Below are 27078 nucleotides of genomic sequence, written 5' to 3' on the forward strand. Positions count from 1 at the left end.
CCCTGACCCATTTGCCCTCCCAGACTGCTTCAGGAAGGTGCCAGCGTGCTGGGTTACTCTCCCCTGGCTGGCTGATAGCGGGAAGGGAAGAAGCAGACAGGATCTGGGCGCTTCGTGGTCTTGGCATGGGCCAACGCCAGCTCCCTCGTGGGCAGGGAGGGGGAACAGGCCCTCCCTGCCTCCTCTCCCGCAAGAGGGGCCAAGTCAGGCACCCACGGGCCTGCTGCAAGGCCACCAAACTGGCAGCCCTGGGGGCAGGCAAGCTGGAGCAGCCGGCGGAAGACTCTTTGCAATGGAGCACACCAGAGCACAGCTCCCATCTGCTTCCTCTCCCCCACCCCAAACACACCGGGTCCCCTGGGAGCCCCCTCCCACGACACTCCCACCGAGAGCTCCTGGGGTACATTGCAGGCCGGGGCAGGCCGGAAGTCCACCCGCAGCACAACCTACCCGGAAAGGCTTCATGGAGTTCTGGATCGTGGGAACCATCCACTGGAACGAGAAGACGTGAAATCGGATTAACAGGGCTGTTCCAATCTGACACCTTTGCGCGTCCCTTGGGCAAAGACTCCCATAATCTGCAACTAGCGTGGGGGAAGTTATGGGAGACGCAGCCCCACGCACCTGCAGGGCAACCGCGCCTCCCAATTCGCCGTTTGTCCAAAGGCACGCCCTCCTGCCCCGGACGGAAGGAAGAGGGGCCGCCTTTGCGGGATGTTGAAGGGGAGGGTTCTCTGGAGCATTTGCTGCTCAGCTGCAAGGCGGGAGGCAGCCAGGGGGAGGCTGGTGTTGGGGCTCTCGCCTCTGCTCCAATGGAGCCATTTCACAGAGACCCTCATGGCAGCCACGGAAACACGGGGAGGGCCGTGGCCCAGTGGCAGAGCCCCTCTTGGCGTGCAGAAGGTCCGAACCCCCCTATCCCCACGGCTGCCGTCTTCACCGCCTGGGTCCTTCAGCCACTTCCTCCTCCGCCACCCCATCCTGCACCGGGCACCTCCAGCTGCTTTACGAGAGGGCTTTCCCCCTTCGAAGTGCCACAAGAGCCTGCCCAGCGGCCGCCTCGCGCTCTCTTCCTCCCCAGGGGTGGCCCCACGCGCTGGCCCTCAAGCAGGCACAAGCGCCCCCTGCCCCACTTACCTGCTGGATCAGCCCCACCAGCAGCTGGATGAAGAAGAGCTGGAAGGAAAGGAGGAAAGCGCACGAGTGGGCCCGGGGCCTACCAGGCCCATCAGCCTGCATCGAAGCCCCCGCCACCACGTCCCAGACCACGAGTCCCGCCTGCCCTCCATCGCAGGCTCTTAACAACACGGACCCTTGTGACCCCACCCAGCCAGGAGAGGCAAGCACAGCGGGGCCCGGGTCCGTCGAGGCTCCTGCCTTCCCGTCCGCCCCTGGCAGTGACGTGTCCCAGCTGACGAGCCAACGGCCACAGCTCAGTGGCCGGACGCCTGCAAGAGGTTCAAGCCCTGGCACTGCCAGGCTTCACCGGGAAAGACCCCGGCGCCTGAAACTCGGGAGAACAGCGGCTGGCCCAGAGCAACAACGCCGAGAGAGCCCTGGCTACAGGGGCGGTATAGAAGGATAATCAATAAAGAAACAACGATTTTGGCGCGGAGGGAAGCCCGTCTCCCCCGCTTCTAGTCCGCTTGGCCAGGGGCAGGCGCCTTAAGAGGAGCCTTCGCTGCGCTCACGGTTCAAGCCTCTTCACCGCCAGGACACCCGGGGCGCATGAAGAAGCAGGGCGAAGAGGACAGGAACACGCGCGCGCACGCACACACGGGGGGGGGCGCTCACCATCTCAAAGATCCTGCGCAGCAGGAAGCGCTTGCGGATGCGAGGAGAACGAGGGAAGTTCAGTTCGTAGCACAAGGTGGGCGCGAACAGGAAGTAGTACATATCTGCAGTGGGAGGGAGGGAGAGGTTAAAATGGGGGGGTAGGGGAGAAAGCAAAAGCCATCCTTCCCCCTCGCAGGACAGGGGTGGAGAGCCCCTGGGGACCGTTCCCCTTGAGCCAAGACCCTCAGGGGAAGGTGGGCGCCCCAGGCCAAGGTCCGGTCCGCCTGCAAGCATCAGCTCTAGGAGGGCGCAGCCGGACACGCACTCGCTGGCCGACGTCTGCCGGAGCACCCCACCCGCTGCAGGACGGGCAACACCCCACCCACACCCCACCGACAAGGTCTTGGGTCGCTTTACCTTTGTAGTTGAGGTTTGCTGGGTAAGACACACCACCCGGTGCCACATCCCCATTGGCCTTCTGTGCCGCAGAAGCTGGAAAAGGGAAGGAGAGTCAGCGCTCGTGGCTCGCGGCCCTCGCCTGCGCACTCCAGCACACCAGTGCCCTTTGCCACAAGCAAGCTCGCTCCACCTTGGTTGCTGAACTCGCCACTGGGTGTGTGTGTGTGTGGGGGGGTGACAGTAGGTGGCATCAGCGTGCCGGAGGTGGCATCAGCGTGCCAGAGGTGGCATCAGCGTGCCAGAGGTGGCATCAGCGTGCATATGTCTGGGATAGCAAGAAGCGCAGAGCAACCCCAACGGAAATGGATCAGCTGCCAGGCATGCAGACACCACGGCACACCCTAGCTAGGCTGAAGGGTCTTTCCCAACCTGGCTCTGCCCAGATTCGATGGACAACAACTCCCATCATCCTCAGCCAACACGTGCCATAGGAGTTGCAATCACATCTGGACAGAGCCAGGTTGGGAGAGGCTGGAGTTACAATTCTGAGCAGTCTAGAAACAAGAGGCAGCTGGGCAACCGCCTGTCCGGGATGCTTTGAGGTGGGTTCCTGCACTAAGCAAGGGGTTGGACTCGATGGCCTTGTAGGCCCCTTCCAGCTCTGCTATTCTGTGATTCTATGAAACGCCTTCCCCAAACGCTCGTTCCAGTTGGTGGCCCCTGCCTGGTTTGCAAGCATCAGCAGAAGATGTCCCCAGTGGGGGATACGCAGCAAACATTCCTCAGACATGAAACCTCCCTGCTGGGGGTGGTGGGGGGCTGCCTTCACGCCCCAATTCAGAAGGAGCCAGACCAGCTGGGCCCCCAAACAGATCCTTCCTCTCTCGCCTAAAACCCAGACTCTCTTTGATCCCAAAGAGAGAGAGAGAGAGAGAGATCATGGACTCTGAAGGAGAAGGCTTTGGGTGGGGTGGGGAGAGAGAGGGTGGGGAGAGAGAGGGAGGGAGGGGAGAGGAAGAGATACTCCCCAGCTGCAAGTGAGCATTTACTTTGTTCACACTTTGGCTGATGTGGCATCAAGGCACTGCCCCCCACCCCACCCCAGTTGGGCTCTTTCTACCCACAGCAGTGGGCAGAAGAGTTCCCTCCTCACCAGCGTCCTCCACGCCAGCTCTCAGCCACATCTCCCCATCTCCTCCAGAGTCCGTGGGGCTCACTCGGCCCTGCTGCTCCCCTCCACCCAAGGGGCAGCGCTCACGCGCTCGCTCACTCACTCACCGGGGCGCGGACGGGCGGCCTTGGCTTGCCTCTTCTCACGGGACCACTTGTTGACGTCCTTGAAGGAGAAGAGCTTGAGGAAGAGGACGGTGTGGATGGAGAGAGAAAACACGGCCCCAACTGCAGAGGCAGACAAGAGAAGTGGGGCAGGAGAATGAGATACCTGGCCTATAGGCCCCCCTGAGGCAGGGCAGCCCCACGGAATTCACACTGGCTCCTTGAGGGTCTTGGGACGAAGCGCATGTGTGAAGGGTCCAGCAGGCAGGGGGGAGAGAGGGCTGGCCAGAAGCGTGGCTTTGCTCTGCAGCACACCTGGGGGCCCAGCGCTGGAGCCAGAGTGCCCACTTTGCACCCAGGAGTTCCACCCCAGGCACCTCCAGCTCGGAACTTCCTGACTGTTAGAGCAGTACGACAAGGGAACCAGTGACCTAGGGAGGTTGTGGGCTCTCCCACACTAGAGGCCTTCAAGAGGCAACTGGACAAGCATCTGTCGGGGATGCTTTAGGGTGGATTCCTGCCTTGAGCAGGGGGTTGGACTCGATGGCCTTGTAGGCCCCTTCCAACTCTGCTATTCTATGATTCTAAGTGGAAGACCTTTGCGTGTGGAAGGTCCAGGCAAACGAGACACGCTGGCCGACATCCAGAATTGCACAAGCAGACCTGCCCTTGTCCAACCACCTTCCCCCCCTCTCTTTAGCCCAAATCCAGAAGGGGCCCCCACCCCCCCAGAGTATTTTAGGGGGAGGGAGCAGGAAGGCACAGGGGGAAAACCGTCCCACCAAGCAGGATGATCAGGGGTCTGGAAACAAAGCCCTATGAAGAGAGACTGAAAGAACTGGGCGTGTTGAGCCTGGAGAAGAGAAGATTGAGGGGAGACATGAGAGCACTCTTCAAATACTTCAAAGGTTGTCACATAGAGAAGGGCCGGGATCTCTTCTCGATCCTCCCAGAGTGCAGGACACGGAATCGTGGGCTCAAGTTACAGGAAGCCAGATTCCGGCTGGACATCAGGAAAAACTTCCTGACTGTTAGAGCAGTATGACAATGGAATCAGTGACCTAGGGAGGTTGTGGACTCTCCCACACCAGAGGCCTTCAAGAGGCAGCTGGACAACCACCTGTCAGGGATGCTTTAGGGTGGATTCCTGCATTGAGCAGGGGGTTGGGCTCGATGGCCTTGTAGGCCCCTTCCAACTCTGCTATTCTATGATTCTATGATTCTAAGCTCTGTTGCCCGTTCCGCTGGGAGATGGACACCGTTGGAGACAACCCAAGGCCGGAAAGCCCCTCTGCCTGGGTAGCTCAGGCCAGGGGCTGGGGGGCGCTGCAGATTTGGCTCGATACCAGGGGCACTCCTCTGCCATCAGGGGAGAGGGGGGAGCAACATGGCTTTACCAGGGGCAGCCAGGCACGCAGGCGTCCCCCCTAGCAAGCAGCAGCCAGGGGTCAGGCTGGCCGATGGCAGCTCTGGCAGAGACTGGAGCCCCGTTCCCCCAGAAGAACTCTGCTTCAGGGGAAAGGCAGGGGCTGGGGTCAGGGGAGAGGTAGGAGAGCCCCAGGACCCCCAAAAGTGACGGAGCTCAGAGCCTGGTGGCTTCCTGCCCACTTCTGCCTTCCCAGGGCGACTTCTTCCTGCCAGAGCCTGGTCACCACTAGCCGATGAACTTCTGCCATGCACAAAGGGGGCGGCCCGGGGGCAAGGACAGAACGAATGGTCTGCGCTACAGAGCGCGCCTCCCCCCTGTCCCCGCCCCGCCAGGCACTCACCAGGCGTGATGGAGGTCACCGCCAGCACCACGAGGGCAGGGAAGCAAAGGATGGTCAGGAGGTTGAGGGTGTGGAGGAGGGTCCCGCTGCGCTCCGACAAGGAGCCCTGCAGAGGCGAGGGAGAAGTGGGCACATGGGGCACCCCCAGGGCTGCCTTGGCCCTCCCCACTTGCCCCACCAGGTGCCCCCCTCCCCCGCTCCTCCGCAGCGCCATCCCTTTGCCCTCTGGGTGGGAAGAGACCGAGAGAGGCGCTCAGAACAGCAGCACTTTGCCCGCCAGGGGCAGGACGCGCGGCGGATTAAGCGCCACCCCCCCCCTCGAAGAGCCTCTTTCCAAGTCCCCACCCCCCACCCCCCCAGAGCGCCACAGGCCGGATCGTGCTTACCGCTGCCAGCCTCTTCTCTAGGTGCAGAGCCGCCAGGGCAAACCCGTTGGCCACTGAAGAGAAAGGACAGGCTGATGAGCGCCGGGAGGTGCAGAGCTCTGCCCAGGTTTCAACGGAGGAGACCCAGGCCCTAATGCCCAGCTAGCCCTGGACGGGGCTGAGGGGCCCCCGCCTTCTCAGGAGCTCAACGTGTAGCTAGTCCGGGCAGCCCCTGAACCTCGCGGGGGGGGGACCTCCCTCCGCCAGTGGGCCCTGCAGCCGCCATCTGCTCCCGGGCAGAACAGGCGCAGACCCTTAAAGCCGCCTGTCCTTCACGCCCCTCGGCCTTCACGCTCTGGCCAAGGGGTCTGCATGACGTAGCCAAGTGTCAGGGGCCGACCCGACGCCAGAGGCCACGAAGACTCCTCTAGGCAAGAGCAGCTCCAGGAGACACGAGGGGCAGCGATCAAGGGGGCAGCTTGGAGAGGGGCCTCTGCGAAAACCCCAAGGGGGGCTGGACTCACCTATAACAAGGCACAGGGACGGCCAGCTGTAAGGGTCCTTCAAGAACAAGGAGATGACCTGGATAGGGTCCACCAAGATGCCGTACCTGAGGGAGGAAGGAGCGCATGGCTAGAGAGGCGGCCGCTGCTGCGTGCGCAGGCGCCCTCTCCTCCCACCCGAAGACTGGGTGGGGACGAGCGTCCAAAGTGGGGCAGCCCCTCTCTCCCCCTGCAAACTCTGAGCAGGCGGCTTGCGCGTGGCCACTCTGCCTCCCTGCGCCCTGCGCTGTGCCCACTCCTCAGCAAGCATGGGCTGGTCAAGCAGCCCTGCCAGCTATCGGAGGGCTGCACGGGGGGCCTTCGCTGCCCACCCAGCACTCCTGCCAACCTCTGGGAGGCACTGCAGGAAAGGGGGGGTGTGGCTGGGCGGGGTGCGCTGGGCTGTCCTCTGGGCACAGGGGCGTGCTTTGCCTTACATCTCTCGCAGGGCCTCCCTGGTTCCTCTCCCACAGGCCCATCGGAGCCCAAAGGATGGAGCCAGGGCGTCCTCCTGCCCCTGCCCAGGCCTGGCGTGCGGGAAGAGGGAAGCAGGAGGCTGCAGGGGTGAGAGCAAACCCCAAAGGGGCACGAGAGGGAGTCCTGGGGGCAGAGGAAGCGCAGAGCAGCATCTTTGGGAGGCACAGGCCGGCCAGCCTGGTCCGTGCCATTCAAGCGTCCCCGCTAGAGATGTAAAATTTCTGGAAATTTTGAAGCCATGGGGGGAAAACTGTTTCCCCCCCCCCCGTTTTTTTCTGGGGGGAAACGGAAATTTTCAGAAAAATTGAAATAGTGCAATATTTGCACTTTTTACAGATTGAAGGTGACTTTGTTACTTTAGTAACATAAAATGTAATTATGTCCAAGTTGGTTTGGCATAAAATTATTACATTTGGTATATTAAAAGTACAGTGTATTCAAACAAATATTACATATTTAATTAACTTTTTTCCTTTTTTTTTTTTGGTAACAAATGGAGCTACAAGCTCCTGAACTGTAAGGAACATCTTTGGTTCTGCCAGTTTATGAGGAGCAGGCAAAAAACAATTTAAAAAAACAAAAACAGAAGAACCCACCAACATTAGTAACAAAGAAAATTATTTATGTCTCCGCTAGTCCTCCAGTGTCAAGACATAAAACCCCCATTCCCATAAAAAGAACTGAGAAAAAAGGGGGAACCAAGATTCAGTGAATGTGCATGAAATTTAATCAGGCTCATTTCCTGAGCTATAGCTATCACTATCAGTTTCAGTCTCTGCTTCAGTGGCAGTGCTGCCCCCTAGAGGCCAAAATGCATCTTGCTCTTGCATTTGAGAGTTGTAGTCTCAGTTTGCAACCTAGGACTTGCTTGTCCTCGGTGCACAGACGTTGTAATAATCTGATACTGTACAGTTTTTAGAAATCATTTGGAGAAGTAAATATCTGAACACCTTGTCTTAAGCATTTTATTCATCGTGCTAAAATAAAACATCCAGTAATCTGTTTTTTCTTCTTTTTTTCATTTTTTCCAATTTTTTGGGGAAAAAACAAAAGAGGCTTCGGAAAAACCCCATTTTTCCCCCGAATTGTTCCGTTTTTTTCCCAGGCCTTCACATCTCTAGCCCCCACTCAAGGCCGGAGGGGGCCCAGGGCCAAGCAGCCCCCCGCCCCGCCCCAAGAAGGCTCCACAAGCAACCTGTTATTATCGCGGGGACCCACTTGCATGGCAAGTGCACTCCTGTCGTTCTAGCAACCAGTTGGGAAACTTACGCCTCTTGAAAGAGGGCAACAAGTCAGCAATTTTTAAGTTGGCCTTTTGCCCCTCAGGGTTTCCAGTGACAGGTTTAAACTGACTCGATGTAACTGATCCACTTCCCCCCACCCTCTCCTCGTGGGGTTTTAATGGAATTGTTTTGGGGACTCCAGAAGCAGGAGGGAGACCCAAGATCAACGGGACGCAATGCACCCTTGTGCCACAGGGTGGCAGCACCTCCGCCTAAATCTCCAGGAGGTTCGAAGGGAGGTTCAAGCCCCAAACCAGCCCTGGAGAGCCGGGGGGGGGGGGGGGGCAGAGACTCTGTGGGTGCTCCAAAAGGGCCCTGCGGTTGGACCACAGACCTTCAGCCAGACCGGACATGGCACCACCAGACCTCAACCAGCACCGTGGGACTTCCGGCAGCCACACAGGTGTGGCTGGGCGAGAGCCTTTCCGGAACCAGCGGCCCAAAGGTGCCGATAGATGGGCAGGAGCCCTGAAGGGGTCCTGCGAGGCCGCTGGGGGGGGACACCACCACCACCACCACCACCACCACCCTCACACCTGTGGGGACGTGCCGGCTGGGGTCCAGGAATTGCAGCCAGAGGCGCCTACACCGAACTGCAAGGGTTACATCCAAGCGCCCTAGGAAGGGGGTCACGCTCCCCTCCCCTCCCCTCCCCTCCCCACCCCACCCCGTGCCTCTGATCAGCCTAAGGAGAGCACAGCACTTACTTGATGAGATTCTCTAGGAAGAGGCGAGCGTTGCTCAGGACCTGGGGGAGGGGGGAGAAGAGAGGGGGGTGAGTGAAGAACAGCAACGCCCCCCCCCCATTACCCCAACAGAGTCTGCAGCAGGAAAAGCAACAGGAGGAAGGGGAGAGCTGGGTTTGCCCCTCCCCCCATCCCTCTGCCCCCCTGCCCCAAAGAGGCTTCAGGAGGAACCGTTTGAGAACAAGAGCATCCTAGCAAAGGGGTGCGGGTGGGCGTGTGCACATGCGCGCACGGAGAGGGGGCTGGGGCTGCGCATAGGGAGGGCAAAATACAGCCAGCTCTTCAGCCCATCTCTATCGGATGCCGTCTGCATTGTTGGGAGTGAAGGAGCAGCAGCATTGCACAAGAGGACAAGGCACACGCGGGGATTCAGCAGGGAGAGCGCCGCCCCCCCCCCCCAGCCCCGTGGACCCTCTCCCCCCATGGTGAGGCCTGGCAGGATGACGCTCCTGCTCACTAAGGCCTAGCAGTGGTGCGGAGGAGGAGGAGGAGGAGGAAGGTTACAGAGGCCAGAGGTGTTGAGCTCAGCCGAGAGCGTCACCCTGCCCTGCCTCGGCTTGCACAATCGAGGGCTTGCAAAGAAGTCAGAGCAAAGGTTACGGGACCAAAGGGGAAGGAACAGATGCAGGCAAACAGCCCACGCTGCCCTCCGGCCTTCCCCGTCTCCCAAAGAGGTGGCCGGCACCAAGCCAGCGGGGCCACTGCTGGGCCCTTAACCGGAGCCCAGGGGCACGTGATGCTCCACCCTGCCTGCCAGGCGACCAACTCGGGGTTCGCCCGTCCTGCTCACCCCCTGCCTGTCCAGAAGCCAGCGCTGGATGGAGCCGGACGCCCCTCCTCAAGACCAAGGCAAGCGGAGCCTGGCCAACACCGCAGTGGTCCTTTGGATGCCCTTTCGGAGAGGGCCGTCTGCGGGAAAGGAGGGAAGAGCCGGAGCTGCGAGAACTCGGCCATGTCTAGGCTGCAGCTCAAGGAGCCAAGGCGCTGGGGACCGGGACCGGGCCCTGCGGCTCCCAGCCAGGGCTCAACGCGGAGCAGAAATCTGGGGGCTTTAAAACGAGAAGGCACCACCACCACCACCACCACCACCTGTACAGGGGTGGAAATGCGAAAGCCACGACTGCCATTGGCGGAAGGTTAGCCGACCTCCCAGGAACGTCAGGCAGCTTTACAACCCTGTACGGGAGACAGGCCCTGGGGCGGAAGTGACATGGACAAAAGGAAGGGAAGGCCGGCAATACGGGCCAGGTGTGGGCCCTTGGTGCTGACTCCTCTCCCCTCTGCCATGGCAGCACTGCCAATGGGGCTTCCTCCTGGGCGAGCACTCAATTGCAGACCCACCCCATCCCCAGGCCACTCAGCCAGAGGCAGCGGGGGGAGGGGGGCACAGGCACAACATGCCCAGGTGAAAGCAAACGGGCCGCCAACTGCTCCTTCCAAGTCAACCCTGCTCAAGTAGGGCTCCAAATCCAGGATCAGCCAATGCGCCTCCTTGCATTGCCTTCATAGAATGGTAGAGTTGGAAGGGGCCTACAAGGCCATCTAGTCCAACCCCCGGCTCAAGGCAGGAACCCACCCTAAAGCATCCCTGATAGATGGTTGTCCAGCTGGCTCTTGAAGGCCTCGAGTGTGGGAGAGCCCACCACTTCATCAGGCAACTGGTTCCATTGTCGTACTGCTCTAACAGTCAGGAAGTTTTTCCTGTTGTCCAGCTGGAATCTGGCTTCCTTTAACTTGAGCCCGTTATTCCGTGTCCTGCACTCTGGGAGGATCGAGAAGAGATCCTGGCCCTCCTCTGTGTGACAACCTTTTAAGGATCCGAAGAGTGCTCTCATGTCTCCCCTCAATCTTCTCTTCTCCAGGCTAAACGTGCCCAGTTCTTTCAGTCTCTCTTCATAGGGCTTTGTTTCCAGACCCCTGATCATCCTCCCTTCCCTCCTCTGAACCCGCTCCAGCTTGTCTGCGTCCTTCTTGAATTGTGGAGCCCAGAACTGGACGCAATACTCTAGAGGAGGCCTAACCAGGGCCGAATAGAGAGGAACCAGGACCTCCCGTGATTTGGATGCTATACTTCCATTAATGCAGCCCACAATTGCTGGGCCAGGCTTTGCTCTCCCTGCCATTCATGCCTGACTTTGCCACACAGGCCCAGGATCCTGCCAGGATGCCTTCAGGAGAGGAAGGAAGCAGCCAGTGATGCCAAAGCCTCCCTTCCTCCCGCCTCCCAATGAAAGGAAGGGATTTGCTCTAGAAACACTGAATCCTCTATAAGGGGACCCCATCCCTTTGACTCCAGCTGCCTCTCCAAACTGGTCTCCAGCTTCACCAAAACAGCGAATGCAAGACCCAGGTGAGACTAGAAATGCACCTGGCTCTTGGGTGATGCACTGGATGAACGGGGTGTTTGTAACTTAGGTCCCACCAGAAAGGCCTATTTATAACCCAGCAGCATCTGCAGTCCTGGCCATTTTCGCACTTTTTGCCTTCAAAGGCACCAGATGCCACTTTAGGGAGGAGCAGATGTGATTTTCCTCCTCCTCCTCCTCCTCGCACTGCTTTTGCATCGGGCAGCAAAGCTTGAAGGGTTTGGCAAGACCCCGAGGCTGCAGCCGGGACTTTTTAAATGCTTCACCTGGCTGGCGTGGTTCTGGGGGGAGTCAGGGGCGCTGCCACCACAAGCCCTAGCTGGGCCCCCACGGGGGGGGACACCCACCCACCCCATGTCGTGGCTCGCAGCCTGCTCAGCCTCCGTGGCATTTCATCTTTGGGGGCAGCATCTGCAAGTCACACTGGGAGAGAAAGGGACACAGACAAGCTGGAGCGTGTTCAGAGGAGGGCAACCAGGATGATCAGGGGTCAGTGACCTAAGGAGGTGGGGGGCTCCCCCACGCTAGAGGCCTTCAAGAGGCAGCTGGACAACCATCTGCCAGGGATGCTTTAGGGTGGATTCCTGCCTTGAGCAGGGGGCTGGACTCCATGGCCTTGTAGGCCCCTTCCAACTCTGCTATTCTATGATTCTATGATACACTCGAAGACAGCTCCCCAAGAGACTTCAGAAAGCCATTTGGATTCATTAGATTTGGCTCCCTGCTTTCCACGGTGTCTGCCAGACAACTCCCTCCTTTGAGGGAGGTCGTCTCAGGACGACCCTCAGTTATTCCAGTGCAGAATCTAGAGCTTTGCACAGCCCGAGAGCTCCAGCCCCTCATAACGGCGCACGGCATCGCCCCAGCGTATGGCGCTGGGCTGGCATCCCTTGTTCACAGGCCAAGAGGCTGGACGGCCAGGCTACTGACACCACAATCGCCTCTCTGTGCCGTCCAAGCGGCCACAGCCTCATCCCCCCCCCACCCCAGAGCTCGTCTGGCTGGCGCCTGGCCCGTTCCTCCACCGGGAGGATGAGGAGAGAAGCGCTCACGCTTCCGCGACTCAGGAACTGGCAGCTGCCGCCTGGAGGCTCCATCGGCCGGAGGGGCAGAAATGGACCTGATTCGGGCCTCACCGCAGCAAGGGGGCAGAGAAGTTCTTGCTACTCACCAGCATGACAACACACCAGTTCAGGATGCCCCGGTAGTTGCTGTAGCCGCTGGCGGAGCTCAGCAGGGAATCCTGCAGACTGTGGCACCTGGGAAGGAGGGGGCATCAAGAGGTTAGAGGAAGCCAGGCGGGAAGCCGCATGGGGGCGGGCAGGCAGGCAGGCAGGCAAAGAGAGCGCGGACGAGCCCCCAGAAAGCTAGCGAGAACTCAGTCAAGAGGAGGGTGAATACACGGCCACAACTGCCCCCGAAACACCCAAGCCAACCCTTGACTAGAGAATGCTAGAAATGTTTGGGAAGCCAAGTTCCTAGACCTCATGGGAAAGTGAAAGCTAGGGCTGCCACAGCCTCTAGTGGTGGGTGGGTGGGTGGGTGCAGCCTGGGTTCGGCTGCCTGGGGGAGGAATGCATTTCCTTATGGGTCCCCCTCCCTTCTCCAGACTTCCCTTGCTGGCTGACGGAACTTCAGGTTTTGAATCAAGTCGCTCACTTGGACCAGAGTGGCACAGCTCCAGCCCTGGCATCTCTATGGCAAGAGTCCCACGGGCGTGGCACACGGCTCCTCCCGTGTACACAGGATGCTTTCCGGATGCAGGATCCAAAGTGCAGAACTGGCAGCTTTTCCCTGCCGCCACCCAAGGCGCCTGGAGGCAGCTGCCTCCCACGGGCACACGGACAAGATCCCTCAGGGAGCAGCGCAGGGCGTCCCAGTGAGGAAGGGCTGAGGTGGCGTGGCCCAGGAGGCCACCCATTGCACAGACGTGGCACTCTGGTCACAACAGGCGTCACGCCAGAAGGCAAGGCCACCTGCAGGGAACCCACCATTCGTGGCCTGGCCTGGCCAGCTCTGCGTGAGCCGAGGAGTCCTTCCAGGGCCGCAGGCCACCCTCAGCAATACAGGCGTGGAAGAGGACAAGAATCAGTGGGTGACAAGAAGCCACATTGGAAATCGGTAAACGCTGCCCAGGAGGCATTTTCCTTTCCGTCTCCTTCCCAGGATGCGGCTACACGACAGACATTCCTCCCTGCCTCCCATTACAGAACTCCAGCAGGGTGGAGGAACAGAGGAAGATGCCCTTACACCGAGTCAGAGCCTGGGCCCATGCAGCCCAGGGCTGCCCACACGGAGTGGAAGCAACGGCTCTCCACGGTTCCAGGCGGGACCCTCACCTGGCCCTACCTGGAGATGCAGGGAGGTGCACCTGGCACCTTCCGCATGCAAAGCAGGTGATCTTTCCACGCAGCAATGGCTCCTCCCCTCCCAGCACCTCAAAACTATTCGTTTCATTTCAAGTTTACCACCCACCACCACCCCGACCTTCCACCAAAAGTGGCGCCCAAGACAAAGTTCTACAGCTCCCGGCATCCTTTCAGGAACCCACGGGCTGCTAAATTGGTATAAAATGGACACATTTGTAATACCGATATGCACACAGACACACACCCTCAGACCCTGCCTTTCCATCTACGGGGACTCGGGACATAAAGGTTTTTGTCCCCACTTGGCCATGAAGCTCACTGGAGGACTGTGGGCCAGTCTACCTCAAAGGGTTGTTGTGAGGATAATACAGAAGGGAGAAGGAGTAAGTGAGCCGCCTGGGTGTGTGTGGTGGTGTTCCTTGCAAGAGGATACAGGCGCAATTTTAAAGAGCAACGTCTCCACCCAGTTCAATGTCTCTGATCATCACAGCTCCAGCAACTATTGATCATATTTTTAAAGCTGATGCCCCAGATTCAGTGGGCAAGGACATCAGTTTCTTTTGAGACAGGGGACCCCAAACCATCGCCTCTGCAGCCCTTACAATGAAGCCTCCGTCCTATTTCTCAACTGTCGAGCCCCCAATCCCTCGTGGAGATTTTAACAGCCCTTTTCTGCGGCAGTGCCCAGCCCCGGTATGCGCCTATGGATCTGGGGCGTAGCACAGGCTTAGAATCATAGAATCATAGAATAGCAGAGATGGAAGGGGCCTACAAGGCCATCGAGTCCAACCCCCTGCTCAAGGCAGGAATCCACCCTAAAGCATCCCTGACAGATGGCTGTCCAGCTGCCTCTTGAATGCCTCTAGGGTGGGAGAGCCCACAACCTCCCTAGGTCATTGGGTTCCATTGGGTTCCTCCCTAGGTTCCATCGTCGTACTGCTCTAACAGTCAGGAAGTTTTTCCTGATGTCCAGCTGGAATCTGGCTTCCTTTAACTTGAGCCCGTTATTCCGTGTCCTGCAGTCTGGGAGGATCGAGAAGAGATCCTGGCCCTCCTCTGTGTGACAACCTTTTAAGTATTTGAAGAGTGCTCTCATGTCTCCCCTCCATCTTCTCTTCACCAGGCTAAACATGCCCAGTTCTTTCAGTCTCTCTTCATAGGGCTTTGTTTCCAGACCCCTGATCAAAGAGGTTTCTAGTTTGGCTCAGAGGCCCTTTAAAACGACCCTTTTCCCTCTGCTGCAGCACAAGGGAGTGCTTTCCCCCCCCCTCCCAATAACTTGACACGCCATATACAGCTCAGGGAATCTTCTGGCCACTCAAGATATTTGAGTGATTTCAGCTGCTCCCACTGCTTCCTTTAATCCCAGGAATTAAGCCGTAAGTGAGTGAGTGTTGCTTTAGCATTAATCACAGCCCCTTAAATCTGTTAATCCTCTTATCTTGGCCTCTTGGCTGACCTGGGAGCCACTCAACGCCAGGGGGCACGTGCTGTGGGCCAATAGCAGGAGAAAGCCCAAAAGGTCCCTCCCCCCCTCCACAGTCGAGGGCGTCCGGCCAGACCCAACCCTAAGAGAGACAAATCTTATCCTGCCAGGATCAGCAATCATCAGGAACTGAACTGGAACTGAACTGATTCTCCACTCTGCAGAAATCTAGCTGTAGACACTCAACCCTGGCTACTGCACCATTGCGGACATAAAATAATCCTATATATAGAATAGCCAGTTCCTCTGTCCACACAAAAATATCTCAAACACTAGAAGGCCTAGGAGGCTGAAAGTTTGCATACAGGTACCCCCTGACCCACAAGAATGCAGGAATACTTGGTGACTGAAAATTCCCATGGGGGGGGTCCCCAAAAAGGGGGGGTGTTCCGAAAAAGCATCCCTGACAGATGGTTGTCCAGCTGCCTCTTGAAGGCCTCTAGTGTGGGAGAGCCCACAACCTCCCTAGGTAACTGGTTCCATTGTCGTACTGCTCTAACAGTCAGGAAGTTTTTCCTGATGTCCAGCTGGAATCTGGCTTCCTTTAACTTGAGCCCGTTATTCCGTGTCCTGCACTCTGGGAGGATCGAGAAGAGATCTTGGCCCTCCTCTGTGTGACAAACTTTTAAGTATTTGAAGAGTGCTATCAGGTCTCCCCTCACTCTTCTCTTCTCCAGGCTAAACATGCCCAATTCTTTCAGTCTCTCTCCATAGGGTTGTTGTTGTGAGGATAGATTATGTACGCCCCCTTGGGTTCCTTGGGTGGGGGGGAAGGTGGGATAGAAATGTAATTAAAAATAAACAAATAAATAAATAAGGATAATACAGGAACAAACATGACCGCGGGGCCGAAAGTTCCCAGATACCTTAAAAGAAGTGATGCTGCTTTATCCCAACTCTGAACCCATCAGTCAACCTAGCCCACTATTTTAAGATGGAAAAGTGCAATTCCGCACATGTTTAGACAGGAAAAAAAGTCCTACAACTGTCGGACCGGCTGGCAGGAAAGGACAGAGAGTGAAACCAGAACAGATGTTCCAGCCCTAAAAATAAATAATTGGAACCACCTGGAAGGGAGCGCACCTGAGGGCTGCACAAGACGAAGACAAAGCAAGAGGCCCAGAAAAATGGAGCCGCAATGGCCTAATAACCAATAAGCCTTCCCAAAGGACTCACGGCTGCATGACCCAGTACCAATTGGCGAAAGGACCCTCTGAGATTTGGCTGGAACTGTCGACACAGGGACAAGAAACTTTTACAAAAAATAATAATACCTGAAAGTATATTAATACTTGTGCCCCTTTCTAGACACTGAGAAACCCCGGAGCAGTCATGAAAAAGAAAGCATTCCAGTTTCATTGTATGCCTAACTTGGTAGGGAGTACCTTCCATCCTACTGGGCACAGAAATGGGACAACCCCCATTTCCTTTCTCCAGCCATTCCGGGCTGGAGAATATTTGCTTCTTTCTGTTGCCACAGTGCACACTTCCCTATACAATCCACCAGCCGAAATCTGGGGCATTAGGCTTCGAGTGACTCTGACCCGCTGTTCTCTCATAAGACTGTCCACTCAACGGTGGCAGATTCTACAGCTCCAAACGTACCTTCGAGATCATGGGAGCCGCCCCAGCTGAAACACACCACCTCTCCACTCATACAAGCAGACCACTGCTGTAGGTGCAGAGCGCAGCACACGTCTATTCCTCAATGTCTGCGCACATATGCGCACACACACACACACACACACACACACACACACACACACACACAGTGCTATGCAAAGGATGCTCTCTAACGGCATTTTGTCATTTATTTGCTGATTCTGGTTTGAGCTCGTCTTCTACTACTCCAAAAACACTTACAGCTTTCAGTAGAAATACAGTTCGTTTTTTTATTATGAAACATAATTTCTCACGATCACCTTCACTATAATAATACTAATAATACTAATAATACTACTACTAATAATAATTTTGTTACCCGCCTCTCCCTCTGGATCGAGGCCAGGTACAACACAAATGCAAACACCATAAAATACATATAACTAATTAAAACATTTAAAACTAATACATTATTAAAAGCAGCACATTATTAAAAGGCAAATTTGAAATTCAACTGGGTAGGCCTGCCGGAAGAGATCAGTCTTTATGGCTTCCTTAAATTCCAGAAGACTGTTAAGTTGACGAATCTCTCCCAGCAGGCCATTCCATAAACTGGGAGTGGCAGAAGAAAAGGTCCTCTGGGTAATAGCTGTCAGCCTTGTTTTTGTTGACTGGAGAAAATTCTTCCCAGAGGACCTGAGTGTGTAGGGCAGATTGTATGGGAGAAGGCAATCCCGCAGGTAGCCTGGACCCAAACCATGTAGGGCTTTAAAGGTGATTACCAAACATTTTATACTTCGCCCGGAAACTAATTGGCAGCCGGTGAAGAGATTTTAAAACTGGTGTAATGTGGTCACCCCTAGGTGTACCGGTGACCAACTTGGCTGCCATATTTTGAACTGGTTGAAGTTTCTGGACTAAGCACAAAGGTAGCCCTATGTAGAGTGCAATGCAGAAGTTGAGCCTCGAAGTTACCAGTGGTGCACGACCATCTTTACGTCTTCCAACTCTAGGAAGGGGCTCAGCTGGCATATCAGCTGAAGCTGATAGTAGGCCCTCCTGGCTGTCGCATCTATCTAGCTGTCATTTGGCGTGACGGATCCAGGAGCACCCCCAAGCTGTGAACACAGTCTTTCAAGGGGAGTGTAGCCCCATCCAGAACTGGTTGACACACCTCCAAACCCAGGTTGTGGCCTTTGACAGCGAGGACCTCCGTCTTGTCTGGATTCAGCTTCAGTTTGTTTTTCCTCATCCAGCCCATTACGGCCTCCAAGCATTCATTCAGAGGAGACACACTATCCTTAGCTGACACTGCTGTTGAAGGCACAGAGAAATATATTTGGGTGTCATCAACATACTGATAGCACCCCACCCCATGCCTCCGGGTGATCTCTCCCAGCGGTTTCATGTAAATATTAAATAGCATTGGGGAAAGGATGGCACCTTGTGGTAAGCCACACGGCAGCTCCTTCTTTGAGAAGCAACTATCTCCAAGCATCACCATCTGGAACCTGCTTGAGAGGTAGGACCGGAACCACTGAAGCACAGTGCCCCCGATTCCCAGGCCCCTCAGCCGATCCAGAAGGATACCATGGTCGATGGTATCGAAAGCCACTGAGCGGTCCAAAAGTACCAGCAGGGACACCCTCCCCTGATCAATACTCAGGTGTAGCTCATCCGCTAAGGCGACCATAGTGGTCTCAACTCCGTATCCTGCTCTGAAACCGGTTTGAAATGGGTCTAGAAAATCTGGATCATCCAAGACTGCTTGGAGTTGGAAGGCAACGGCCCTCTCGACCACTTTGCCCAAAAATGGAAGATTTGATACTGGTCTGTAATTATTAAGGTCCAGGGAGGGCTTTTTTAAAAGTGGCCGTACTACTGCCTCTTTTAGGCATGATGGAAAGCTCCCCTCCCTGAGAGATGCATTAATAATATAGGTGCTACTGGATTCCTGAACGGCCCACCTGAGCAGAGCCCAAGAACACAGCAAGGAGAGGACGACGTTCTAAGGTGCCCCCCAGAACCGGCAGGCTTCTGGGTCAGCGTCGGAAGGCAGCTCAGGTCAGGTCAGCAGCGGCTCAACTGGAACTCCTTTGAACAGAGATACACAGCTGCCAGCCCCCCCGCTGCCCCCCCTCCTGAAGTCATCACAGAGGCCCTGCTCCCTTCTCCGAGGAGCAACGCGCTTTTGATCAGACCACCATGGAGTCAAGGAGCAGCCCCCGGCCGAGCTACAAGCTTGTGCTGCCCCGGAATAGCAGGGGGGGCTGGGGAGCCACCCCTGCACATCTTCCAAGGGAAGCGGAAGCAGCAGCGCTTCACCTGCCCTGCGGCTGCCTGAGACACCGACTCTTCAGCATCCGTGGAGAGGACCGTGGGAAACGCCTCCCTCTCCAATCCCTGGGAAAGACGCTGCTAGCCAGAGTGAATAAAGTGGGTGGCCTCCAGACGTGTTGGGCTGCAACTCCCACGCTGGCTGGGGATAATGGGAGTTGCAGGCCAATGCATCCGGAGCGCACCCACTTGGGGGAGGCTAGAGGAAAGCGTGGCACTGAGACGATATCAGGCACGTCCACTCCAAAGAGTAACAGTTTTGCACGGCTCTCTCAGAAGCCTCTGCCAGCCAGGGGGGACAGCCACACTGTTGCTGTTTGCTGCCTGTTCTGCACAGATGCGCCAAGTCCCCCTCCTCCTCGGCAGCGGGCTTGGGCACCCCAGGAGGCTTGGCCACACGGGACATTCCCTTATTCCCTCCCCCCCTTCCTGGCCTGGCATCCCAGGCGTTGTGGCCCCCTCGTCCCTGCTCTGCCCCAGCACACGCCCCCCCCGGGAAACAAAGGCACTCCTTTTGCAAGCAAGCCATGCCAGCAAACGGGCCGGCTAGCACAAAAGAGCACCTCTGTTTGCAGAGCGGGTGAGGAGCAGCCTGCTGGAACTCGTCGCTAGTGTGAACTGGTATTCCTCCAGGCTCCCAGGCCGGTGAAGCAACCGCCTAGTAGTCAGCAGCCATCTCCACCCCAGAGAGAGGCAGGACCCAAAAGGGTGAAACTAGTCAGCTTAGTGAGGGGATCCACGTTGCCCTGGCGCCACAGTGCCTACAGGAGCCACCTTATAGATGGCACACCCTACATCCGTGGAGACCAGGAGCTGACAGCGCACCAGGCGAGGACTGCTTTCTACATGGCAGACAAGGCCTCCTCCTTTGCCGTCTGGTGCTACAGCCCAGAAGCCACTGTGGCCTTTCAACAGACATAGAATTATGGAATCGTAGGGTAGGAAGGGGCCTATAAGGCCATCAAGTCCAACCCCCTGGTCAATGCAGAAATCCACCTTAAAGCATCCCTGGCAGATGGCTGTCCAGCTGACTCTTGAAGGCCTCGAGGGTGGGAGAGCCCACAACCTCCCTAGATAACTGGTTCTATAATGTACTATCATGTCTCCCCTCAATCTTCTCTTCTCCAGGCTAAACCTGCCCAGTTCTTTCAGTCTCTCCTCATAGGGCTTTGTTTCCAGACTCCTGATCATCCTTGTTGCCCTCCTCTGAACCCCCTCCAGTTTGTCTGCATCCTTCTTGAAGCATGGCGCCCAAAACTGGACACAGTACTCTAGATGAGGACTAACCAGTACCAGATAGAGAGGAACCAGTGCCTCGCGTGATTTGGAAGTTATGCTTCTATTAATGCATCCCAAAATAGCATTGGCCTTTCTTGCAGCCATATCGCACTGTTGGCTCATATTCAGCTTGCGATCTACAACAATTCCAAGATTCTTCTTGTTTTTAGTATTGCTGAGCCAAGTATCCCCCATCCTGTAACTGTGCATTTGGTTTCTATGTCCTAGATGCAGAACTTGGCATTTATCCCTATTAGATTTCATTCTGTTGTTTTCAGCCCAGCACTCCAGCCTATCAAGATCTCTTTGAAGTTTATTTCTGTCTCCCAGGGTATTAGCATTCCCACCCAATTTTGTGTTGTCTGCAAATTTGATAAGCGTTCCCTGCACCTCCTTGTCCATATCATTAAAAAAAGATGTTGAAGAACACTGGGCCTAGGACTGAGCCCTGCGGTACCCCACTCGTTGCCTCTCCCCAGTTTGAGAAGGTTCCAGTGATAAGTACTCTTTGAGTCTGATTCTGTAGCAAACTGTGAATCCACCTAATAGTTGTTCCATCTAGCCCACTTTTAGCTAGTTTTTGTTAAGCAGAATATCATGGGGCACTTTGTCAAAAGCTTTACTGAAGTCAAGATTGTTGGATCCTGGAATGGATCCTTGTTATGTTTTCCATTGATTTGTTAATTGCTGAGGATCTGGAGGAACAGAAGACTCAGCAGAAACTTAAAGGTCAACTCTACACCTGGACATTGAGTGTCATAATTGAATAATTGTCTAACTGATTGTCTTCAATTAAGGGTTGCAAGGAGTTGCATCATTTTACAGGGTGCCTATAAAAGTAAAGGTATTTTCATGTGCAAGTATAACTTCCATGTCCCTCATGTGAGCTGTATTGACTGACCGTTTGTAAGTATTTGTATCTGTACTGCCATAACTAAATTATATATTTATTTGCCAGTAAAAAGGTTTGTTTTAACGTACATAAATATCTGTCTTAATTCACGTCTTTGCTGACTTGGCTGAGAACCGCTGTAATCTCTGCTAGTCTCTGTAGGGCCCAGACAGAGACTTAACATAAAAGGTTATGTGCCAGAAACCCAGTCTGTGCAATAAATAAACAGCTTCTAAAGCCATAACTCAACAAAGATATATGACGTCCACAACATTCCCACGGTCCACAAGGGAGGTTACCCGATCAAAAAATGAGATCAAATTAGTCTGACAGGACTTGTTCTTGACAAATCCATGTTGGCTTCTAGTAATCACCGCATTGATTTCAAGGTGTTTACAGATTGACTTCTTTATAATCTGCTCCAGAATTTTCCCAGGGATGGATGTCAGACTGACTGGTCTGTAGTTCCCAGGTTCCTCCTTTTTGCCCTTTTTGAAGATAGGGACAACGTTAGCCCTCCTCCAGACTTCCGGCACCTCACCCGTCTTCCATGATTTTGCAAAAATAATAGACAAAGGTTCTGAGAGTTCTTTTGCCAGCTCCTTCATTACTCTAGGATGCAGTTTATCCTAGAGTAATGCACCTCTGACATGAAAGGCAGCTGGGCAGCCCCCTCCCCCGCTCATCCTCCCTCCAAAGCTGCCCCCCACCTGCCCCTGCCCCAAAGCACCTCCAGCTATTTGTGGCACTTTATAGCCTACCTCTCTTCCATGATGGCCCTCAAGGTAGTATAGAGACAGTTCCCTGGAAGACTTCCATGCCGATTTGGGAAGTCTTGCTGAATCCTAGAGTTGGAATAGGGCCATTGAGGCCATCAAGTCCAACCCCCTGCTCAGCAAAGGACTCTGGCTTAAAGCATCACTGAGAGAGGCTTCATCTTGTGCCTTCAGGCCATGTCCTTGGACCATTGTGCCTCTGGGGCAAGGGCCAGATAGCAAGCCTCGGCCCAAGGCTGCACACCCCCACCCAGGCTGGGAGCAGCCCCTTCGAAGCGCTGCTACTTTTGGCATGAGACGGACGCTTGCCCTGCCTAAGTCCAGCGACACGCACAAAGGCCCCGGGCTGGGCACTTGTTGCATGAAGCTCCACTGTGGAGCTTCTGCATCATTAACCTCACGGCCCCCTCCCGAGATGATGAGGCCAGCATCCCCAGCACCTGTGTCCCCTTCACCTGTCAGCCAGCCCTCGCCACAAAACCCCAGCAGAGCCTCCACCCACCTGGACATCGTACGCAGGGCGGACTCCACAGGCCCCTGTCAGGCTCTCACCGCTTCGCCCTCCTCGGCTCAAAAGGGAAGAATCATAGAATCATAGAATAGCAGAGCTGGAAGGGGCCTACAAGGCCATCGAGTCCAACCCCCTGCTCAACTCTAGAGCATCCCTGACAGATGGTTGTCCAGCTGCCTCTGGAATGCCTCTAGTGTGGGAGAGCCCACAACCTCCCTAGATAACTGATTCCATTGTCATACTGCTCTAACAGTCAGGACGTTTTTGTCCAGCTGGAATCTGGCTTCCTTTAACTTGAGCCCGTTATTCCGTGTCCTGAACTCTGGGAGGACCGAGAAGAGATCCTGGCCCTCCTCTGTGTGACAACCTTTGAAGTATTTGAAGAGTGCTATCATGTCTCCCCTCAATCTTCTCTTCTCCAGGCTAAACATGCCCAGTTCTTTCAGTCTCTCTTCATAGGGCTTTGTTTCCAGACCCCTGATCATCCTGGTTGCCCTCCTCTGAACACGCTCCAGCTTGTCTGCGTCCTTCTGGAATTGTGGAGCCCAGAACTGGACGCAATACTCTAGATGAGGCCTAACCAGGGCCAAATAGAGAGGAACCAGTACCTCACGCGATTTGAAAGCTATACTTCTATTAATGCAGCCCAAAATAGCATTTGCCTTTCTTGCAGCCATATCGCACTGTTGGCTCCTATTCAGCTTGCGATCTACAACAATTCCAAGATCAAAGTTTATTCCAAGGGAGGACGCTTCTGCCTTATGGTCACAGTGGGGTGCGGCCTAACAGGTAATCCTTGCAGAGGTGTTGCAGTGTAACAAGTCTCAAGGAGAAGAAATAATCTTCTGGAAGAGCAAGAAAATTACCTGTCTCTGGGCAGAGATCCAGCCGCTCAGCGGGTTTTCAGAGATTCCCCCAGGAAGGCAAAATCCATTCCCATGAGCATTAGCGGACAGGTGAGGGGAGAGAGGTACCACCAAAAAGACTCTTCTCTGAACTAGACTGACCCAGGAGGCAAATGAGCATCTTGCAGATTGTTTTTGCAGAGACGGATCAGGGCTGGACGCATTCTGCACAAATCAAGCCCAAGGGCTGAGCCAAGGAAACCCAAGCAGCTCTGTCATCTGGCTGAAGTCCTCAAAATAAATAGACACCAGCATTCCCAGCCCCACGTACGTATTACTGCCAAGATCCAAGCTTCAGACAGTGTTTCTCTCAAAGAACGGCTAGAGCGCCCCTTCCCAACCTGGTGCTCCCATAACACCCCACCCACTGGCTGGTGGATTATAGGAGTTGTAGTCCAGCACATCTGGAGGGCACTACGCTAGAGGGAAGGGCAAGGAGGTGGGGCTTGAGGCCAGAAAGCCTGTGGGGCACCAGCCACCTTCCAGAAGTTCCAGCGATCGCCTCCTAGACATATTTTCAAAGGTCATGGGGGGGGGCGCACATTAATAAGACCGGAACCCAATTGCTCAGGATGGTTGAATTGTGGAAAGCAAGGTGCAACATTTCACCAGGTTCAACCTAAATATTACAGGAGGGAAGACCCTGACCACTCCCGTCGGAGGACCTTCCTGTGAGGATTCCAGCGAAGGAAGGAGCAGGGGGAGAGAAGTCACCAGACGTGCCCAACTCCAGGCTGTACGTGTCTCAAGTGCTGCGGGCTCCCAGCACACCTTCACAGGTGACGGAGGCAGCAGCAGCAGGGTCCGTGGCTCAGTGGCAGAGCAGCTGCGTTGCATGCAAGGGTCTGACTCTGTACACGGCAGCTTCCTAAGGCCACAATCCTACACACAGCCCACCAAGGGAGTGCCAGCCCCGGGTCCTCCCACATGGCCCTGTAGCTACTTAAGAGAGAACGTACCTTCGTCCTACAATCCCAGTTTGACACCAAAGCACCAGACAAGAGTGCAGGAACAGCCTCGTGCAAACACGCCCTGCCCTGCATGGTCAACTGAAGCCCAGGGATTACTTTGTGGAGGGCTGTGGGATTTGCACTCCAAACGCTAGAACACCGCTTGTGCCTGGCTGACTTTCAAAAGCCTTCTGCGGAGCCGAAGGCCAGCAATGGCTACTGGCCCTGATGGCTATATGCAACCTCCAGTATCTGAGGCAGTAAGCCTGTGCGCACCAGTTGCTGGGGAACATGGGTGGGAGGGTGCGGTTGCACCCATGTCCTGCTTGTGGGCTTCCCATTGGGGAATCTGGTGGGCCACTGGGTGAACGGAGTGCTGGACTAGATGGACCTTTGGTCTGATCCAGCCTCAGGGCTCTTTGGATGTTCTTAAGAGACACTGCTGGGCTGCAGCGGCAGAGAATGCAGCAGCCTCAGGCGGACTTGCACTTCAGGAGGAAAACCTGACAGGGCTGCATTCCTGCTGGCTCCGAAAAACAGCCCCTGCCGTGTGGAGCAAGGCAGCCTGCAGACTTCTCCAAGGCCGTGACCCAGAGGCACCGAGGAAGAGGCACTTTGCACCCAAGTCGTTGACTAAGGCCGGGCCAGGCGCTGCCTGGAGCCAGCAGGAAGTAGCCCCCAAGAAACCTCAAAAGAGCAAAGAACAGGATGAGTCACAGCGGGGCGGAGGGAGCAGCCAGCCACAGAGGGGGCCAGGGGCTGAACCCGCCGCCCGAAGAAGCCGCACCCTGCTGGGCTCGCAGAGGGGCCCTTTCCTGACCCGGTTTTGGCCCTCTGGACGAAGGCGGCCAGGGCGCAGCAGCTGCACGTGCGAACTCCCATCCCAGCCAAGGGGCGGAAGCAGCCAAGCGGCGGCTCAAGGGCTGCCGCCCCCCAGAAGCCCCCCAACGCATCCCCTGGCCCAAGCGGCTATTGGGGGGGGGGGGGCGCCCGAGAGCCCCCCGCCCACCCTTCCCCCAGGCAGCGGAGTGGGGGGGGGGAGAAGGACCCGGCAGCAACCCAAACAAGGGGGGAAGGGGAGGGGGCGACCGGGTTGCCAGCATCATGGGTCCCGATGGCCGCGCGGCGGGGGGGAGCCCACAGGGAGCAGGTTTGCAGACTCTCCTCGCCCCCCCCCCCCCGCCGCCTGAGCCGCAGGAGCCCACCTGCGCCCTCCCCGGGGGTCCTCGGCAGCCACTTCCCCAGGACTTGGGACACCCCGGCCAAGGTGGGGTGGGGTGGGGTGGGGTGGGGGGAGGACTGTCCCGCTCACTCCACTCCCCACCACCACCACCACAAGAACCGCTCAACCTCGGGCAGCTGCTTGGCTGGGGAGGGGGCTGCAGCGACCCTCCCTCCCTCCCTCCAGCCCGGGCTGCCTGCCTGCCCCGCGCCTTAATTGGGGAGGGGGCTTCGGAATCAGCAGCTCCCCTCCCTCCCTCCGGAGCGCCATACCTGAAGTCGGCGGGGGCGGGGTCCGCGCCGTCGGGGGGGTCCGCGCCATCCCCGGCGCCCCTCCGGGCCGGGCGCGGGTCGGTCTCCGCCGCGGGCTCGCCTTGCCCGCCGCGGGGCTGCTTCGGCCCCGTCCGCCGTCGCGGCAGCGGCGCCTGGTGCTGCTGCTGCTGCTGGGGGGCCCCGCCGGGGCCGCGCTCGACCATGGCGGCTGCAAGCTGCGACGGCTCCGCGCTCCCTCCCGCGGCGGCGGCTCCTCCAGCATCCGCCGCCGCCGCTGCTGCCAGCCCGGTTGCTAGACGCACGTCGGGCTCCGCCCCCTCGGAACCAGCCGCCTCCTCCATGGCGCAGGGAAACTCCGCTTCGCGGACACCGTAGCTCGCGCGCGGCACCACGGGAGATGTAGTCGCAGCTTGCGGCGATGGAACGGGCAGGTGGTGGTGGGGAGACGGACGGGCGGCGCCTTTTGTGCCCGGCGGCTGTCCCGATGCATGGCGGGAAATGTAGTCACCTTCCGCCGCAAATGAAAGGGCAGGCGCGGCGCATGCTGGGAGGAGGAGGAGGAGGGGGGGGAAATCAAGAGCAGCCTGTCCTTGAGATTAACCCCTTCGCCCCCAAGAGGAAGCTGCGCCGTCATTTGAGACGTTGTAATTTTATCAGATTCGTGGTGTTTAGGCTGAACCTATGGAAAGGAGGATTTTTAACAGTGGCATAGAAAAGGGGATTTCAGCAGGTGTCCTTCGTATATATGGAGAACCTGGTGAAATTCCCTCTTCATCACAGCAGTTAAAGCTGCAGGAGCCCTGCCCTCCTTTTCATAGGGTCACCCTAGTGTTCTTGTTTTTTAAAACGTTTAATATAGAACAGGATTTTCTTAAGTGCAATAAATAAATAAATCTGGTCACTCTAGTACAGCTCCTGCAGCTTTAACTGTGGTGATGAAGAGGGAATTCCACCAGGTTCTCCATATATACAAACGACACCTGCTGAAATTCCCTTTTCAATACAACTGTTAAAGATACAGGGGCCCTGTCCTCCTTTCCATAGGGTCACCCTAGTGTTGTTGTTTTTTAAAACGTTTAATATAGAACAGGATTTTCTTTAGATAAGTCCTGGGCCCAGGGCTCCTCAACAGTTTTATTAATGATTTGGACGAGGAGGTGCAGGGAACGCTGATCAAATCTGCAGATGACACAAAATTGGGTGGGATAGCTAACACCCTGGAAGACAGCAACAAACTTCAAAGGGATCTTGATAGGCTGGAGTGCTGGGCTGAAAACAAGAGAATGAAATTTAAGAGGGATAAATGCCAAGTTCTACATCTAGGAAATAGAAACCAAATGCACAGTTACAAGATGGGGGATACTTGGCTCAGCAATACTACAAACGAGAAGGATCTTGGAATGGTTGTAGATCACAGGTCCCTTCCAACTCTGCTATTCTATGATTCTAAGTACATAAATTAAATTAATCGTTTCATTGG

The 27078-nt window shown here is 56.1% G+C and overlaps 1 protein-coding gene across 1 annotated transcript in view; it reads right to left on the reverse strand.

Annotated features, from left to right (window-relative positions):
• The window catches only part of DGAT1 (diacylglycerol O-acyltransferase 1), a 33241-nt gene extending 7302 nt beyond the window's left edge, over window positions 1-25939 (reverse strand). Inside the window, exons 1-11 of the mRNA XM_063129988.1 lie at window positions 25599-25939; window positions 12170-12257; window positions 8594-8634; window positions 6109-6194; window positions 5606-5658; window positions 5220-5325; window positions 3454-3573; window positions 2194-2268; window positions 1795-1898; window positions 1138-1176; window positions 451-492 (exon numbers count right to left, since the gene is read on the reverse strand). Coding sequence (XP_062986058.1) covers window positions 451-492; window positions 1138-1176; window positions 1795-1898; window positions 2194-2268; window positions 3454-3573; window positions 5220-5325; window positions 5606-5658; window positions 6109-6194; window positions 8594-8634; window positions 12170-12257; window positions 25599-25939 — 1095 coding nt within the window. The remainder of the gene's footprint in view (window positions 1-450; window positions 493-1137; window positions 1177-1794; window positions 1899-2193; window positions 2269-3453; window positions 3574-5219; window positions 5326-5605; window positions 5659-6108; window positions 6195-8593; window positions 8635-12169; window positions 12258-25598) is intronic.
• Between the last annotated feature and the right edge of the window lie 1139 nt (window positions 25940-27078).

Source organism: Elgaria multicarinata, chromosome 7, assembly GCF_023053635.1.
Source record: "Elgaria multicarinata webbii isolate HBS135686 ecotype San Diego chromosome 7, rElgMul1.1.pri, whole genome shotgun sequence".
Lineage (NCBI taxonomy): Eukaryota > Metazoa > Chordata > Lepidosauria > Squamata > Anguidae > Elgaria > Elgaria multicarinata.